General features: G+C 46.0%; 1 protein-coding gene across 1 annotated transcript; it reads right to left on the bottom strand.

Annotated features, from left to right (window-relative positions):
• Positions 1 to 15,390: 15,390 nt before the first annotated feature.
• Positions 15,391 to 17,949, bottom strand: LOC140065190 (E3 ubiquitin/ISG15 ligase TRIM25-like). Its single transcript, XM_072112772.1, has one exon. The coding sequence runs from the start codon at positions 17,739 to 17,741 to the stop codon at positions 16,170 to 16,172; it is 1,572 nt and encodes a 523-aa protein (XP_071968873.1). The 5' UTR covers positions 17,742 to 17,949; the 3' UTR covers positions 15,391 to 16,169.
• Between the last annotated feature and the right edge of the window lie 1,649 nt (positions 17,950 to 19,598).

Genomic DNA, 19,598 nt, shown 5'->3' with positions numbered 1-19,598 from the left:
ACTGTGTGCAGTGTGTACTGTGTTCAGTGTGTACTGTGTGCAGTGTCCTATGTACTATGTGCGCTGTCCTGTGTACTATGTGCAGTGTGTACTATGTGCAGGGTGTGTACATTGTGTGGTGTGTACTATGTGCACTGTGTACTATGTGCAGTGTCCTGTGTACTATGTGATGTGTGTACTATGTGCAGTGTGTATTATGTGTAGGGTGTACTATGTGCAGTGTGTAATATGTGCAGGGTGTACTATGTGCAGTGTTCACTAGGTGCAGTGTGTACTATGGGTAGTGTGTACTATGTGCAGTGTGTACTATGTGCAGAGTCCTGTGTGCAGTGTGTACTATGTGCACTTTGTATTATGTTCAGTGTTCTGTGTACTATGTGCAGTGTGTACTATGTGCAGTGTCCTGTGTGGTGTGTACTATGTGCAGTGTCCTGTATACTATGTGCAGGGTGTACTATGTGCAGGGTGAACTAAGTGCTGTGTGTACTATGTGCAGTGTGCACTATGTGCAGGGTGTACTATGTGCAGTGTCCACTAGGTGCAGTGTCTACCATGTGCAGTGTGTACCAGGTGCAGTGTGTACTATGTGCAGTGACCTGTGTACTATATGCAGTGTCCTGTGTGGGTGTACTATGTGAAGTGTCCACTAGGTGCAGTGTGTACCATGTGCAGTGTACTGTGTCCTGTGTACTATGTGCAGGGTGTATACTATGTGCAGTGTCCACTAGGTCAAGTGTGTACCATGTGCAGTGTGTACTAGGTGCAGTGTGTACTATGTGCAGTGTCCTGTGTGCTATGTGCAGTGTCCTGTGTACTATGTGCAGTGTGTACTATGTGCAGTGTCCTGTGTGCTATGTGCAGTGTGTACTATGTGCAGTGTCCTGTGTACTATGTGCAGTGTGTACCATGTGTAGTGTGTACTATGTGCAGTGTGTACTGTGTGCAGTGTGTACTATGTGCAGGGGGTGTACTATGTGTAGGGTGTACTATGTGCAGTGTCCTGTGTACTATGTGCAGTGTGTACTATGTGCAGTGTGTACTGTGTGCAGTGTCCTATGTACTATGTGCAGTGTCCTGTGTACTATGTGCAGTGTGTACTATGTGCAGGGTGTGTACGTTGTGTGGTGTGTACTATGTGTAGTGTGTACTATGTGCAGTGTCCTGTGTACTATGCGATGTGTGTACTATGTGCAGTGTGTACTATGTGCAGTGTGTACTATGTGCAGTGTGTATTATGTGTAGGGTGTACTATGTGCAGTGTGTAATATGTGCAGGGTGTACTATGTGCAGTGTTCACTAGGTGCAGTGTGTACTATGGTGTAGTGTGTACTATGTGCAGGGTGTACTATGTGCAGAGTCCTGTGTGCAGTGTGTACTATGTGCACTGTGTATTATGTTCAGTGTTCTGTGTACTATCTGCAGTATGTACTATGTGCAGTGTGTACTATGTGCAGTGTCCTGTGTGGTGTGTACTATGTGCAGTGTCCTGTATACTATGTGCAGGGTGTACTATGTGCAGTGTGTACTATGTGTAGTGTGTACTATGTGCAGTGTGTACTGTGTGCAGTGTGTACTATGTGCAGGGTGTACAATGTGTAGGGTGTACTATGTGCAGTGCCCTGTGTACTATGTGCAGTGTGTACTATGTGCAGTGTGAACTGTGTGCAGTGTGTACTGTGTTCAGTGTGTACTGTGTGCAGTGTCCTATGTACTATGTGCGCTGTCCTGTGTACTATGTGCAGTGTGTACTATGTGCAGGGTGTGTACATTGTGTGGTGTGTACTATGTGCACTGTGTACTATGTGCAGTGTCCTGTGTACTATGTGATGTGTGTACTATGTGCAGTGTGTATTATGTGTAGGGTGTACTATGTGCAGTGTGTAATATGTGCAGGGTGTACTATGTGCAGTGTTCACTAGGTGCAGTGTGTACTATGGGTAGTGTGTACTATGTGCAGTGTGTACTATGTGCAGAGTCCTGTGTGCAGTGTGTACTATGTGCACTTTGTATTATGTTCAGTGTTCTGTGTACTATGTGCAGTGTGTACTATGTGCAGTGTCCTGTGTGGTGTGTACTATGTGCAGTGTCCTGTATACTATGTGCAGGGTGTACTATGTGCAGGGTGAACTAAGTGCTGTGTGTACTATGTGCAGTGTGCACTATGTGCAGGGTGTACTATGTGCAGTGTCCACTAGGTGCAGTGTCTACCATGTGCAGTGTGTACCAGGTGCAGTGTGTACTATGTGCAGTGACCTGTGTACTATATGCAGTGTCCTGTGTGGGTGTACTATGTGAAGTGTCCACTAGGTGCAGTGTGTACCATGTGCAGTGTCCTGTGTACTGTGTCCTGTGTACTATGTGCAGGGTGTATACTATGTGCAGTGTCCACTAGGTCAAGTGTGTACCATGTGCAGTGTGTACTAGGTGCAGTGTGTACTATGTGCAGTGTCCTGTGTGCTATGTGCAGTGTCCTGTGTACTATGTGCAGTGTGTACTATGTGCAGTGTCCTGTGTGCTATGTGCAGTGTGTACTATGTGCAGTGTCCTGTGTACTATGTGCAGTGTGTACCATGTGTAGTGTGTACTATGTGCAGTGTGTACTGTGTGCAGTGTGTACTATGTGCAGGGGGTGTACTATGTGTAGGGTGTACTATGTGCAGTGTCCTGTGTACTATGTGCAGTGTGTACTATGTGCAGTGTGTACTGTGTGCAGTGTCCTATGTACTATGTGCAGTGTCCTGTGTACTATGTGCAGTGTGTACTATGTGCAGGGTGTGTACGTTGTGTGGTGTGTACTATGTGTAGTGTGTACTATGTGCAGTGTCCTGTGTACTATGCGATGTGTGTACTATGTGCAGTGTGTACTATGTGCAGTGTGTACTATGTGCAGTGTGTACTATGTGCAGTGTGTATTATGTGTAGGGTGTACTATGTGCAGTGTGTAATATGTGCAGGGTGTACTATGTGCAGTGTTCACTAGGTGCAGTGTGTACTATGGTGTAGTGTGTACTATGTGCAGGGTGTACTATGTGCAGAGTCCTGTGTGCAGTGTGTACTATGTGCACTGTGTATTATGTTCAGTGTTCTGTGTACTATGTGCAGTATGTACTATGTGCAGTGTGTACTATGTGCAGTGTCCTGTGTGGTGTGTACTATGTGCAGTGTCCTGTATACTATGTGCAGGGTGTACTATGTGCAGGGTGAACTAAGTGCTGTGTGTACTATGTGCAGTGTGCACTATGTGCAGGGTGTACTATGTGCAGTGTCCACTAGGTGCAGTGTCCACTAGGTGCAGTGTGTACCATGTGCAGTGTGTACCAGGTGCAGTGTGTACCAGGTGCAGTGTGTACTATGTGCAGTGACCTGTGTACTATATGCAGTGTCCTGTGTGGGTGTACTATGTTCAGGGTGTGTACTATATGAAGTGTCCACTAGGTGCAGTGTGTACCATGTGCAGTGTCCTGTGTACTGTGTCCTGTGTGGTGTGTACTATGTGCAGGGTGTATACTATGTGCATTGTCCACTAGGTCAAGTGTGTACCATGTGCAGTGTGTACTAGGTGCAGTGTGTACTATGTGCAGTGTCCTGTGTGCTATGTTCAGTGTCCTGTGTACTTTGTGCAGTGTGTACTATGTGCAGTGTCCTGTGTGCTATGTGCAGTGTGTACTATGTGCAGTGTCCTGTGTACTATGTGCAGTGTCCACTAGGTGCAGTGTGTACCATGTGCAGTGTGTACTAGGTGCAGTGTCCTGTGTACTATGTGCAGTGTGTACTATGTGTAGGGTGTACTATGTGCAGTGTCCTGTGTACTATGTGCAGTGTGTACTGTGTGCAGTGTGTACTATGTGTAGGGTGTAGTATGTGCAGTGTCCTGTGTAATATGTGCAGTGTGTACTATGTGCAGTGTGTACTATGTGCAGGGTGTACTATGTGCAGTGTCCTTTGTACTATGTGCAGTGTCCTGTGTACTATGTGCAGTGTGTACTATGTGTAGTGTGTAATATGTGCAGTGTGTACTGTGTGCAGTGTGTACTATGTGTAGGGTGTACTATGTGCAGTGTCCTGTGTAATATGTGCAGTGTGTACTATGTGCAGTGTGAACTGTGTGCAGTGTGTACTGTGTGCAGTGTCCAATGTACTATGTGCAGTGTCCTGTGTACTATGTGCAGTGTGTACTGTGTGCAGGGTGTGTACATTGTGCAGTGTGTACTATGTGCACTGTGTACTATGTGCAGTGTCCTGTGTACTATGTGATGTGTGTACTATGTGCAGTGTGTACTATGTGCAGGGTGTGTACGTTGTGCGGTGTGTACTATGTGCAGTGTGTACTATTTGCAGTGTCCTGTGTACTATGTGATGTGTGTACTATGTGCAGTGTGTACTATGTGCAGGGTGTGTACTATGTGCAGGATCCTGTGTACTATGTGCAGGGTGTGTACTATGTGCAGTGTGTACTATGTGTAGGGTGTACTATGTGCAGTGTCCTGTGTACTCTGTGCAGTGTGTACTGTGTGCAGTGTGTACTATGTGCAGTGTGTACTATGTGCAGTGTGTACTGTGTGTAGTGTGTACTATGTGCAGGGTGTACCATGTGCAGTGTCCTGTGAACTATGTGCAGTGTGTGCCATGTGCAGTGTGTACTATGTGCAGTGTGTACTGTGTGCAGTGTGTACTATGTGCAGTGTCCTATGTACTATGTGCAGTGTCCTGTGTACTATGTGCAGTATGTACTATGTGCAGGGTGTGTACGTTGTGCGGTGTGTACTATGTGCAGTGTGTACTATGTGCAGTGTGTACTATGTGCAGGGGGTTTACTATGTGCAGGGGGTGTACTATGTGCAGTGTCCTGTGTACTATGTGATGTGTGTACTATTTGCAGTGTGTACTATGTGCAGGGTGTGTACGTTGTGTGGTGTGTACTATGTGCAGTGTGTACTTTGTGCAGGGTGTGTACGTTGTGCGGTGTGTACTATGTGCAGTGTGTACTATGTGCAGGGGGTGTACTATGTGCAGGGGGTGTACTATGTGCAGTGTCCTGTGTACTATGTGATGTGTGTACTATTTGCAGTGTGTACTATGTGCAGGGTGTGTACGTTGTGCGGTGTGTACTATGTGCAGTGTGTACTATGTGCAGTATCCTGTTTACTATGCGATGTGTGTACTATGTGCAGTGTGTATTATGTGTAGGGTGTACTATGTGCAGTGTGCAATATGTGCAGGGTGTACTATGTGCAGTGTGTACTATGTACAGGGTCCTGTGTACTATGTGCAATGTGTACTATGTGCAGGGTGTACTATGTGCAGTGTGTACAATGTGCAGTGTGTACTAGGTATAGGGTCCTGTGTACTATGTGCAGTGTCCTGTGTACTATGTGCAATGGCCTGTGTACTATGTGCAGTGTCCTGTGTACTATGTGCAGGGTGCTGTGCAGTGTACTATGCGCAGTGTGTACTATGTACAGGGTCCTGTGTACTATGTGCAGGGTGAACTATGTGCAGTGTGTACAATGTGCAGTGTGTACTAGGTATAGGGTCCTGTGTACTATGTGCAGTGTGTACCATGTGCATTGTGTACTATGTGCAGTGTCCTGTGTACTATGTGCAGTGTCCTGTGTACTAGGTGCAGTGCCCTGTGTAGTGTGTACTACTTGCATGGTCCTGTGTACTATATGCTGTATGTTCTATGTACAGGGTCCTGTGTACTATGTGCAGGGTCCTATGTACTGTGTGCAGTGCCCTTTGTACTATGTGCAGTGTGTACTATGTGCTGTGTAGTGTGCAGTGTGTACTATGTGCAAGGTGTACTTTGTGCAGTGTCCTGTATACTATGTGCAGTGTCCTGTGTACTATGTGCAGTGTGTTCTATGTGCAGTATGTACTATGTGCAGGGTCCTGTATACTATGTGCAGTGTGTACTATGTGCAGGGTGTACTATGTGCAGGGTCTTGTGTACTATGTGCAGTGTCCTGTGTACTAGGTGCAGTGCCCTGTGCAGTGTGTACTACGTGCACGGTCCTGTGTACTATGTGCTGTATGTTCTATGTACAGGGTCCTGTGTACTATGTGCAGGGCCCTATGTACTGTGTGCAGTGTCCTTTGTACTATGTGCAGTGTGTACTATGTGCAGGGTGTACTATGTGCAGTGTCCTGTGCAGTGTGTACTATGTGCAGGGTGTACTATGTGCAGTGTCCTGTATACTATGTGCAGAGTCCTGTGTACTATGTGCAGTGTGTACTATGTGCAGGGTGTACTATGTGCAGGGTGTACTATGTGCAGTGTCCTGTGTACTAGGTGCAGTGCCCTGTGCAGTGTGTACTACGTGCACGGTCCTGTGTACTATGTGCTGTATGTTCTATGTACAGGGTCCTGTGTACTTTGTGCAGGGTCCTATGTACTGTGTGCAGTGCCCTTTGTACTATGTGCAGTGTGTACTATGTGCTGTGTAGTGTGCAGTGTGTACTATGTGCAAGGTGTACTTTGTGCAGTGTCCTGTATACTATGTGCAGTGTCCTGTGTACTATGTGCAGTGTGTTCTATGTGCAGTATGTACTATGTGCAGGGTCCTGTATACTATGTGCAGTGTGTACTATGTGCAGGGTGTACTATGTGCAGGGTCTTGTGTACTATGTGCAGTGTCCTGTGTACTAGGTGCAGTGCCCTGTGCAGTGTGTACTACGTGCACGGTCCTGTGTACTATGTGCTGTATGTTCTATGTACAGGGTCCTGTGTACTATGTGCAGGGCTCTATGTACTGTGTGCAGTGTCCTTTGTACTATGTGCAGTGTGTACTATGTGCAGGGTGTACTATGTGCAGTGTCCTGTGCAGTGTGTACTATGTGCAGGGTGTACTATGTGCAGTGTCCTGTATACTATGTGCAGAGTCCTGTGTACTATGTGCAGTGTGTACTATGTGCAGTGTATACTATGTGCAGGGTGTACTATGTACAGGGTGTACTATGTGCAGTGTCCTGTGTACTAGGTGCAGTGCCCTGTGCAGTGTGTACTACGTGCACGGTCCTGTGTACTATGTGCTGTATGTTCTATGTGCAGGGTCCTGTGTATTATGTGCAGTGTCCTTTGTACTATGTGCAGTGTGTACTATGTGCTGTGTAGTGTGCAGTGTGTACTATGTGCAGTGTGTACTATGGGCAGTGTCCTGTGTACTATGTGCAGTATCCTGTGTACTATGTGCAGGGTCCTGTGTACTATGTGCAGTGTGTACTATATGCAGGGTGTACTATGTGCAGGGTCTTGTATACTATGTGCAGTGTATACTATGTGCAGTGTGTACTGTGTGCAGTGTGTACTATGTGCAGGGTGTACTATGTGCAGTGTGTACTATATGCAGTGTATACTATGTGCAGTGTGTACTATGTGCAGGGTGTACTATGTGCAGTGTGTACTATGTGCAGTGTATACTAATTGCAGGGTATACTATGTGCAGTGTATACTATGTGCAGTGTGTACTGTGTGCAGTGTGTACTATGTGCAGGGTGTACTATGTGCAGTGTCCTGTGTACTATGTGCAGTGTATCCTATGTGCAGTGTGTACTATGTGCAGGGTGTACTATGTGTAGTGTGTACTATGTGCAGTGTGTACTATGTGCAGTGTATACTGTGTGCAGTGTGTACTGTGTGCAGTGTGTACTATGTGCAGGGTGTACTATGTGCAGTGTATACTATGTGCAGTGTGTACTATATGCAGTGTGTACTATGTGCAGGGTGTACTATGTGCAGTGTGTACTATGTGCAGGGTATACTATGTGCAGTGTATACTATGTGCAGTGTGTACTGTGTGCAGTGTGTACTATGTGCAGGGTGTACTATGTGCAGTATCCTGTGTACTATGTGCAGTGTATCCTATGTGCAGTGTGTACTATGTGCAGGGTGTACTATGTGCAGTGTGTACTGTGTGCAGTGTGTACTGTGTGCAGTGTGTACTATGTGCAGTGTGTACTGTGTACTATGTGCAGTGTGCACTATGTGCAGTGTCCTGTGTACTATGTGCAGTGTATACTAATTGCAGGGTATACTATGTGCAGTGTATACTATGTGCAGTGTGTACTGTGTGCAGTGTGTACTATGTGCAGGGTGTACTATGTGCAGTGTCCTGTGTACTATGTGCAGTGTAAACTAATTGCAGGGTATACTATGTGCAGTGTATACTATGTGCAGTGTGTACTATGTGCAGTGTGTACTATGTGCAGGGTGTACTATGTGCAGTGTGTGCTATGTGCAGTGTCCTGTGTACTATGTGCAGTGTATACTATGTGCAGGGTGTACTATGTGCAGGGTGTACTATGTGCAGTGTATACTATGTGCAGTGTATACTATGTACAGTGTATACTATGTGCAGTGTGTACTGTGTGCAGTGTGTACTATGTGCAGTGTCCTGTGTACTATGTGCAGTGTCCTGTGTGCTATGTGCAGTGTCCTGTGTACTATGTGCAGTGCAGTGTGTACTATGTGTAGTGTATACTATGTGCAGTGTGTACTGTGTGCAGTGTGTACTATGTGCAGGGTGTACTATGTGCAGTGTATACTATGTGCAGTGTGTACTATGTGCAGTGTCCTGTTTACTATGTGCAGTGTCCTGTGTGCTATGTGCAGTGTCCTGTGTACTATGTGCAGTGTCCTGTGTACTATGTGCAGTGTATACTATGTGCAGTGTGTACTATGTGCAGTGTCCTGTGTACTATGTGCAGTGTCCTGTGTGCTATGTGCAGTGTCCTGTGTGCTATGTGCAGTATCCTGTGTACTATGTGTAGTGTATACTATGTGCAGTGTGTACTATGTGCAGTGTATACTATATGCAGGGTGTACTATGTGCAGTGTATACTATGTGCAGTGTATACTATGTGCAGGGTCTTGTATACTATGTGCAGTGTATACTATGTGCAGGTATATACTATGTTCAGTGTGTACTATGTGCAGGGTCCTGTGTACTATGTGCAGTGTCCTGTGTACTATGTGCAGTGTCCTGTGTACTAGGTGCAGTGCCCTGTGCAGTGTGTACTATGTGCACGGTCCTGTGTACTATGTGCTGTATGTTCTATGTGCAGGGTCCTGTGTATTATGTGCAGTGTCCTTTGTACTATGTGCAGTGTGTACTATGTGCTGTGTAGTGTGCAGTGTGTACTATGTGCAGTGTGTACTATGGGCAGTGTCCTGTGTACTATGTGCAGTATCCTGTGTACTATGTGCAGGGTCCTGTGTACTATGTGCAGTGTGTACTATGTGCAGTGTGTACTATGTGCAGGGTCTTGTATACTATGTGCAGTGTATACTATGTGCAGTGTGTACTGTGTGCAGTGTGTACTATGTGCAGGGTGTACTATGTGCAGTGTGTACTATATGCAGTGTATACTATGTGCAGTGTGTACTATGTGCAGGGTGTACTATGTGCAGTGTGTACTATGTGCAGTGTATACTAATTGCAGGGTATACTATGTGCAGTGTATACTATGTGCAGTGTGTACTGTGTGCAGTGTGTACTATGTGCAGGGTGTACTATGTGCAGTGTCCTGTGTACTATGTGCAGTGTATCCTATGTGCAGGGTGTACTATGTGCAGGGTGAACTATGTGCAGTGTGTACTATGTGCAGTGTGTACTATGTGCAGTGTGTACTATGTGCAGGGTCTTGTATACTATGTGCAGTGTATACTATGTGCAGTGTGTACTGTGTGCAGTGTGTACTATGTGCAGGGTGTACTTTGTGCAGTGTGTACTATATGCAGTGTATACTATGTGCAGTGTGTACTATGTGCAGGGTGTACTATGTGCAGTGTGTACTATGTGCAGTGTATACTAATTGCAGGGTATACTATGTGCAGTGTATACTATGTGCAGTGTGTACTGTGTGCAGTGTGTACTATGTGCAGGGTGTACTATGTGCAGTGTCCTGTGTACTATGTGCAGTGTATCCTATGTGCAGGGTGTACTATGTGCAGGGTGAACTATGTGCAGTGTGTACTATGTGCAGTGTGTACTATGTGCAGTGTATACTATGTGCAGTGTGTACTGTGTGCAGTGTGTACTATGTGCAGGGTGTACTATGTGCAGTGTATACTGTGTGCAGTGTGTACTATGTGCAGTGTGTACTATGTGCAGGGTGTACTATGTGCACTGTATATTATGTGCAGTGTATACTATGTGCACGGTGTACTATGTGCAGTGTCCTGTGTACTATGTGCAGTGTATCCTATGTGCAGTGTGTACTATGTGCAGGGTGTACTATGAGCAGTGTGTACTGTGTGCAGTGTGTACTGTGTGCAGTGTGTACTATGTGCAGTGTGTACTGTGTGCAATGTGTACTATGTGCAGTGTGTACTATGTGCAGTGTCCTGTGTACTATGTGCAGTGTATACTAATTGCAGGGTATACTATGTGCAGTGTATACTATGTGCAGTGTGTACTGTGTGCAGTGTGTGCTATGTGCAGGGTGTACTATGTGCAGTGTCCTGTGTACTATGTGCAGTGTAAACTAATTGCAGGGTATACTATGCGCAGTGTATACTATGTGCAGTGTGTACTATGTGCAGTGTGTACTATGTGCAGGGTGTACTATGTGCAGTGTGTGCTATGTGCAGTGTCCTGTGTACTATGTGCAGTGTATACTATGTGCAGTGTGTACTATGTGCAGGGTGTACTATGTGCAGTGTATACTATGTGCAGTGTATACTATGTACAGTGTATACTATGTGCAGTGTGTACTGTGTGCAGTGTGTACTATGTGCAGTGTCCTGTGTACTATGTGCAGTGTCCTGTGTGCTATGTGCAGTGTCCTGTGTACTATGTGCAGTGCAGTGTGTACTATGTGTAGTGTATACTATGTGCAGTGTGTACTGTGTGCAGTGTGTACTATGTGCAGGGTGTACTATGTGCAGTGTATACTATGTGCAGTGTGTACTATGTGCAGTGTATACTATGTGCAGTGTGTACTGTGTGCAGTGTGTACTATGTGCAGGGTGTACTATGTGCAGTGTATACTATGTGCAGTGTGTACTATGTGCAGTGTGTACTATGTGCAGGGTGTACTATGTGCAGTGTATACTATGTGCAGTGTATACTATGTGCAGTGTGTACTGTGTGCAGTGTGTACTATGTGCAGGGTGTACTATGTGCAGTGTCCTGTGTACTATGTGCAGTGTATCCTATGTGCAGTGTGTACTATGTGCAGGGTGTACTATGTGTAGTGTGTACTATGTGCAGTGTATACTATGTGCAGTGTGTACTGTGTGCAGTGTGTACTATGTGCAGGGTGTACTATGTGCAGTGTATACTATGTGCAGTGTGTACTATGTGCAGGGTGTACTATGTGCAGTGTATACTATGTGCAGTGTATACTGTGTGCAGTGTGTACTATGTGCAGGGTGTACTATGTGCAGTGTCCTGTGTACTATGTGCAGTGTATCCTATGTGCAGTGTGTACTATGTGCAGGGTGTACTATGTGCAGTGTATACTATGTGCAGTGTATACTATGTGCAGTGTATACTATGTACAGTGTATACTATGTGCAGTGTGTACTGTGTGCAGTGTGTACTATGTGCAGTGTCCTGTGTACTATGTGCAGTGTCCTGTGTGCTATGTGCAGTGTCCTGTGTACTATGTGTAGTGTATACTATGTGCAGTGTGTACTGTGTGCAGTGTGTACTATGTGCAGGGTGTACTATGTGCAGTGTATACTATGTGCAGTGTGTACTATGTGCAGTGTCCTGTTTACTATGTGCAGTGTCCTGTATGCTATGTGCAGTGTCCTGTGTACTATGTGCAGTGTCCTGTGTACTATGTGCAGTGTATACTATGTGCAGTGTGTACTATGTGCAGTGTCCTGTGTGCTATGTGCAGTGTCTTGTGTGCTATGTGCAGTGTCCTGTGTACTATGTGTAGTGTATACTATGTGCAGTGTGTACTATGTGCAGTGTATACTATGTGCAGGGTGTACTATGTGCAGTGTATACTATGTGCAGTGTGTACTATGTGCAGTGTGTACTATGTGCAGGGTCTTGTATACTATGTGCAGTGTATACTATGTGCAGTGTGTACTATGTGCAGGGTCCTGTGTACTATGTGCAGTGTCCTGTGTACTATGTGCAGTGTCCTGTGTGCTATGTGCAGTGTCCTGCGTGCTATGTGTAGTTTATACTATGTGCAGTGTGTACTATGTGCAGTGTATACTATGTGCAGGGTTTACTATGTGCAGTGTATACTATGTGCAGTGTGTACTATGTGCAGTGTGTACTATGTGCAGGGTCTTGTATACTATGTGCAGTGTATACTATGTGCAGTGTGTACTATGTGCAGTGTCCTGTGTACTATGCGCAGTGTGTACTGTGTGCAGTGTGTACTGTGTGCAGTGTGTAGTATGTGCAGTGTGTACTATGTGCAGTGTGTACTATGTGCAGTGTGTACTGTGTGCAGTGTGTACTATGTGCAGTGTGTACTATGTGCAGTGTGTACTATGTGCTATGTGCAGTGTCCTGTGTACTATGTGCAGTGCAGTGTGTACTATGTGTAGTGTATACTATGTGCAGTGTGTACTGTGTGCAGTGTGTACTATGTGCAGGGTGTACTATGTGCAGTGTATACTATGTGCAGTGTCCTGTGTGCTATGTGCAGTGTCCTGTGTACTATGTACAGTGTCCTGTGTACTATGTGTAGTGTCCTGTGTACTATGTGCAGTGTCCTGTGTGCTATGTGCAGTGTCCTGTGTACTATGTGCAGTGTCCTGTGTACTATGTGCAGTGTGTACTATGTGCAGTGTGTACTATGTGCAGGGTTTACTATGTGCAGTGTATACTATGTGCAGGGTGTACTATGTGCAGTGTCCTGTGTGCTATGTGCAGTGTCCTTTGTACTATGTGCAGTGTCCTGTGTACTATGTGTAGTGTATACTATGTGCAGTGTGTACTGTGTGCAGTGTGTACTATGTGCAGGGTGTACTATGTGCAGTGTATACTATGTGCAGTGTGTACTATGTGCAGTGTCCTGTTTACTATGTGCAGTGTCCTGTATGCTATGTGCAGTGTCCTGTGTACTATGTGCAGTGTCCTGTGTACTATGTGCAGTGTATACTATGTGCAGTGTGTACTATGTGCAGTTTCCTGTGTGCTATGTGCAGTGTCCTGTGTGCTATGTCCCGTGTCCTGTGTACTATGTGTAGTGTATACTATGTGCAGTGTGTACTATGTGCAATGTATACTATGTGCAGGGTGTACTATGTGCAGTGTATACTATGTGCAGTGTGTACTATGTGCAGTGTGTACTATGTGCAGGGTCTTGTATACTATGTGCAGTGTATACTATGTGCAGTGTATACTATGTGCAGTGTGTACTATGTGCAGGGTCCTGTGTACTATGTGCAGTGTCCTGTGTACTATGTGCAGTGTCCTGTGTGCTATGTGCAGTGTCCTGCGTACTATGTGTAGTTTATACTATGTGCAGTGTGTACTATGTGCAGTGTATACTATGTGCAGGGTTTACTATGTGCAGTGTATACTATGTGCAGTGTGTACTATGTGCAGTGTGTACTATGTGCAGGGTCTTGTATACTATGTGCAGTGTATACTATGTGCAGTGTATACTATGTGCAGTGTGTACTATGTGCAGTGTCCTGTGTACTATGCGCAGTGTGTACTATGTGCAGTGTGTACTGTGTGCAGTGTGTACTGTGTGCAGTGTGTAGTATGTGCAGTGTGTACTATGTGCAGTGTGTACTATGTGCAGTGTGTACTGTGTGCAGTGTGTACTGTGTGCAGTGTGTACTATGTGCAGTGTGTACTATGTGCAGTGTCTTGTGTGCTATGTGCAGTGTCCTGTGTACTATGTGCAGTGCAGTGTGTACTATGTGTAGTGTATACTATGTGCAGTGTGTACTGTGTGCAGTGTGTACTATGTGCAGGGTGTACTATGTGCAGTGTATACTATGTGCAGTGTATACTATGTGCAGTGTCCTGTGTGCTATGTGCAGTGTCCTGTGTACTATGTACAGTGTCCTGTGTACTATGTGTAGTGTCCTGTGTACTATGTGCAGTGTCCTGTGTGCTATGTGCAGTGTCCTGTGTACTATGTGCAGTGTCCTGTGTACTATGTGCAGTGTGTACTATGTGCAGTGTGTACTATGTGCAGGGTTTACTATGTGCAGTGTATACTATGTGCAGGGTGTACTATGTGCAGTGTATACTATGTGCAGTGGGTACTATGTTTTGTGTATACTATGTGCAGTGTATACTATGTGCAGTGTGTACTATGTGCAGTGTCCTGTGTACTATGTGCAGTGTGTACTATGTGCAGTGTATACTGTGTGCAGTGTGTACTGTGTGCAATGTGTAGTATGTGCAGTGTATACTATGTGCAGTGTGTACTATGTGCAGTGTCCTGTGCAGTGTGTACTATGTGCAGTGTATACTGTGTGCAGTGTGTACTGTGTGCAGTGTATACTGTGTGCAGTGTGTACTATGTGCAGTGTATACTGTGTGCAGTGTATACTGTGTGCAGTGTGTACTATGTGCAGTGTATACTATGTGCAGTGTGTACTATGTGCAGGGTGTACTATGTGCAGTGTATACTATGTGCAGTGTATACTGTGTGCAGTGTGTACTGTGTGCAGTGTATACTGTGTGCAGTGTGTACTATGTGCAGTGTATACTGTGTGCAGTGTATACTGTGTGCAGTGTGTACTATGTGCAGTGTGTACTATGTCTAGTGTATACTATGTGCAGTGTGTACTATGTGCAGTGTCCTGTGCAGTGTGTACTATGTGCAGTGTATACTGTGTGCAGTGTGTACTATGTGCAGTGTATACTGTGTGCAGTGTGTACTATGTGCAGTGTGTACTATGTGCAGTGTATACTGTGTGCAGTGTGTACTGTGTGCAATGTGTAGTATGTGCAGTGTATACTATGTGCAGTGTGTACTATGTGCAGTGTGTACTGGGTCCAGTTTACTATGAGCAGTTTGTACTATGTGCAGTGTGTACTGTGTCCAGTTTACTATGAGCAGTTTGTACTATGTGCAGTGTGTACTGTGTCCAGTTTACTATGAGCAGTTTGTACTATGTGCAGTGTGTACTACGTGCAGTGTATACTATGTGCAGTGTGTACTATGTGCAGGGTCTTGTATACTATGTGCAGTGTGTACTATGTGCAGTGTGTACTATGTGCAGTGTGTACTATGTGCAGGGTGTACTATGTGCAGGGTGTGTACTATGTGCAGGGGGTGTACTATGTGCAGTGTGTACTATGTGCAGTGTGTACTACGTGCAGTGTATACTATGTGCAGTGTGTACTATGTGCAGGGTCTTGTATACTATGTGCAGTGTGTACTATGTGCAGTGTACTATGTGCAGTGTCCGCCAGATTCAGCATTCAGGCTCTGGTGCCCCCTACACCTTTCACGTGGGGTGCGACACATTTCTGACAGATTTTGTATGATAAATTTGTTGCACGGTGTGACTGAGCACCAGAACCCCCCATTATGTGCAGAATAATAGTGCAGCCGCGACACCAATGGCGCTGACATTTCTTAAAGACCGACAGAAAACCGGCGTACGCTCCTTAGTAAATGTGGGCCGGATTCTTTTACATGGAAACAGTGCCACATCTGTCCACAGGTTGTGTGTGGTACTGCAGCTCATCCCTAGTCTCTTGTGTGGAGCTGAACCTCTGCGCTGAGGATACGGCTCAGCCACATCCACAAGACTCGAGTGAACAGCGACATATAAAATATTAAAACGCACAAAAAAAGATCTGTAAAAAACAAAAGTGCGGCCCAGATTTTTAATCCACTGTGACAGCGAAATGACAAAATACACAGGACGGGGCAAAATACAGCAACAGCACAAGGCACAATACAATGTCTAATAGTTATAGCCGTGGGCCAGAGGGGGCGCTGTCACCGTGACATGTCACATGATGTAGACACTATTGACCATGGAATGTTCCTTGAAGAAACTGGTGCCAAATTATATGTTTAGTTCTTAACAACCAAGATCAGTCACTGATGTGTCATGATGACCCCCGCCCCCCCCCCCCCAACCTGCCCTCCATGTGGGGTCTCACTGGACAGGTGCCCTCTGGTGGTGGGGGGCACCAAATGTTGGGCTGAGTCGTTATAAATACTGGTTTATAAATCTGAGGCCCAGACATGATGGACACAATGGAACCTCTCTAGCTCCTAATTCTTACCCAGTCGTCCCAGACATAAAACACGGCGTGGAGGGGCTCGGTGAAGACGGCGGAGAAGGTGTGGAGGTGTCTGATGGGTCCTTGTAACTCGTAGAAGGACAACTGCCCGGCCTCGTAGTCCAGATATATCCGGAAGCAGTGCGAGGACACGTAGTGCGAGATCTGGCTGACGTCACTGCAATGGATGGCTGAGTACTCGCTATTGAACTTGCACAGACCCCAGGACTTGTGGTTGTTCCCGATGTAAGACTGGACGCCCTTCCTATCGATACTGGGGTAACACACCCCAATCATCCAGTCTGCTGATTCACCGGTTTCCACCTCCCAGTAATGTCGCCCGGAAGAGAAGCTCCTGGTGCTCAGAACCTGACAATACTGAAATCTTTCGGGGGTCTCGAGGCGACACTGGTTTACATCTGACCAGGACATGGTCTTCAGATCTCCTGACACCGCCACGTAATTACCAGCCGTGCTCAGATCTAGCGTGATATCCAGAGACTCGGACACATAGATCCCTCTCTTTACACCCATCATAATGTCCGCTAGGCCGGCGTGTAAGGCCGCCAAGATCAGACCTTCATCTAGATCTCCAGCCTCGTGGACCTTCTTGTCTTCTCTGTCTCTCTCCTCATCATCTCCCTCCTGGCGGTCATAGTAGTCGTCTATGGAGGACCCCCTTCCTTGTAAGACGGTGACGGGATCGCTCATGTGACACAGCTCCTCGATGTCGTACATCTTGCGTGACAGCTCTTCCTTCTTGATCTCCAGCTGATGCATCAGGTTGGAGACTGTGTGTGACACCTGCTCCTCCCAGCTGGAGATCTCGCTGAGGACCCTCTTCTCCAGAAGGTCCAGCTGCTCCCGGACGTCTCTGAAGAGCACATGGACCTGCTTTGTCACGCTGGCTGCCTTCTCTTGCACATCCGCTCTTCGTTTCTGCAGGTTTTTCACCCGCTTCTCTGTCTTTTTCTTCTTTACGGTCAACTTTTCCAAAAAGTGTATAAGTCGGTCTCGCTTCTTCTCGAAAGCTGCGTTTATGGGCTCCACATAGTGTCCTTTGTGTTCTCCGAAGGCGATGCAGGACACACAGATGCAGACGGCGTCCTTGGAGCAGTAGTACTCCAGGATCTTCTTGTGTGTGGAGCATTTCCTCTTTCCATAAGATGTGGTGGGCTCGGATAGGACGTGTTCTGGGGACTTACTGTGGACCCGCAGGTGGCTGTCACACAGAGACGCCTCGCACAGCAGACAGGACTTGACAGCAGGTACTTGAGAATGGATGCAGTAGGTGCAGAATATCCCCGGCACTCCCTGCTCTCCATGGGACATGGATGCACACTCGGCTGTGTGGCACAGGATGGGCTGCGTAGGTCTCTCCTGGAACCTCTTTCTGCACTCAGGACAGGTGTAGACCCCAGCCCCCTCCTGGGTGTCCAGCTCCCGGTCTATACAACGCTGGCAGAAGCTGTGCCCGCAGCGCAGGGTGACGGGGTCTGTGTAGATGCCCAGGCAGAGGGAGCAGTGCTGCCCGTACTTGAAGTCAGCAGATGCCATATTCACAATCAGGAAGTGGCTCTTTATCCCGTAGATCCAGTTTCTGTAGCCGGTAAAAGTCTGACTCGTCCCTGAGGGGTAACTTTTTGGATAGATTGGTGGTGTTGGGGCTGGTGCGGCCGGCCTCCCCTGCGGTCATGCCCGGATTGCACAGATCTTTCCTTTCTCTGTGAGAACGGAACACCAAACCGTCAGCTGTGCCGAAAACCCCACCGGTGCCAGCTGATGGCGCCATCTTGTGGAGAAACAGCAGAAGGCAGCGCATTGGGAGAGGAGTCAGGCCTAATCCACCGCTATGAACCAGGGCCTATGAGCTGCACCCAGCCAGGGCTGCCATTATACGTCATCTCGTAATCAACCTGCTCCCCTGAGGCTTTGTTACAATGTATTATTCTGAAGCCTGGGGTGTGTACCCATAGAGGACAGAATGTCACTGTAGCTAGTTTTTCCTACCGCAGTAGAAAGTAGAGGGGCAGGTGAGGACATGTTCCCATAGTGGGATGTAGGTGCAGTGTCACAGCCCATCAGTAGACGGTGCTGTTGTACCATTATAAATCCATGGCATAATAATCTGCTGCCGAGGGAGAGATAAAGACTGGGGTGAGAGGGCTGTATATAATATATCACATGAGGGGGCTGTATATAATATATCACATGAGGGGCTGTATATAATATATCACATGAGGGGCTGTATATAATATATCACATGAGGGGCTGTATATAATATATCACATGAGGGGCTGTATATAATATAAACACATAAGAGGCTGTATATAAAATAACCATGAGGGGCTGTATGTAATATAACCATGAGGGGCTGTATATAAAATAACCACGAGGAGGCTGTATATAATATAACCATGAGGAGGCTGTATATAATATAACCACGAGGGGCTGTATATAATATAACCATGAGGAGGCTGTATATAATATAACCATGAGGGGCTGTATATAATATAACCATGAGGGGCTGTATATAATATAACCATGAGGAGGCTGTATATAATATAACCATGAGGGGCTGTATATAATATAACCATGAGGAGGCTATATATAAAATAACCATGAGGGGCTGTATATAAAATAACCATGAGGGGGCTGTATATAATATAACCATGAGGAGGCTGTATATAATATAACCACGAGGGGCTGTATATAATATAACCATGAGGGGCTGTATATAATATAACCATGAGGAGGCTGTATATAATATAACCATGAGGGGCTGTATATAATATAACCAAGAGGGGCTGTATATAATATAACCATGAGGAGGCTGTATATAAAATAACCATGAGGGGGCTGTATATAATATAACCATGAGGAGGCTGCATATATAATAACCATGAGGAGGCTGTATATAATATAACCATGAGGGGCTGTATATAATATAACCATGAGGGGCTGTATATAAAATAACCACGAGGGGGCTGTATATAATATAACCATGAGGAGGCTGTATATAATATAACCATGAGGAGGCTGTATATAATATAACCACGAGGGGGCTGTATATAATATAACCACGAGGGGGCTGTATATAATATAACCATGAGGAGGCTGTATATAATATAACCACGAGGGGGCTGTATATAATATAACCACGAGGGGGCTGTATATAATATAACCATGAGGAGGCTGTATATAATATAACCATGAGGGGCTGTATATAATATAACCATGAGGGGCTGTATATAATATAACCATGAGGGTCTGTATATATAATAACCACGAGGGGGCTGTATATAAAATAACCACGAGGAGGCTGTATATAAAATAACCACGAGGGGCTGTATATAAAATAACCACGAGGGGGCTGTATATAAAATAACCATGAGGAGGCTGTATATAAATTAA

The sequence above is a fragment of the Engystomops pustulosus genome, chromosome 6 (genome assembly GCF_040894005.1).
Source record: "Engystomops pustulosus chromosome 6, aEngPut4.maternal, whole genome shotgun sequence".
Classification (NCBI taxonomy): Eukaryota; Metazoa; Chordata; class Amphibia; order Anura; family Leptodactylidae; genus Engystomops; species Engystomops pustulosus.
Note: the sequence above shows the minus strand (reverse complement) of the source record. Positions and strands in the feature narration are given on the sequence as shown.

Coding starts and splice junctions, on each gene's coding strand:
- LOC140065190 (XM_072112772.1), bottom strand. CDS start 17,741: ATGGCATCTGCTGACTTCAAGTACGGGCAGCACTGCTCCCTCTGCCTG.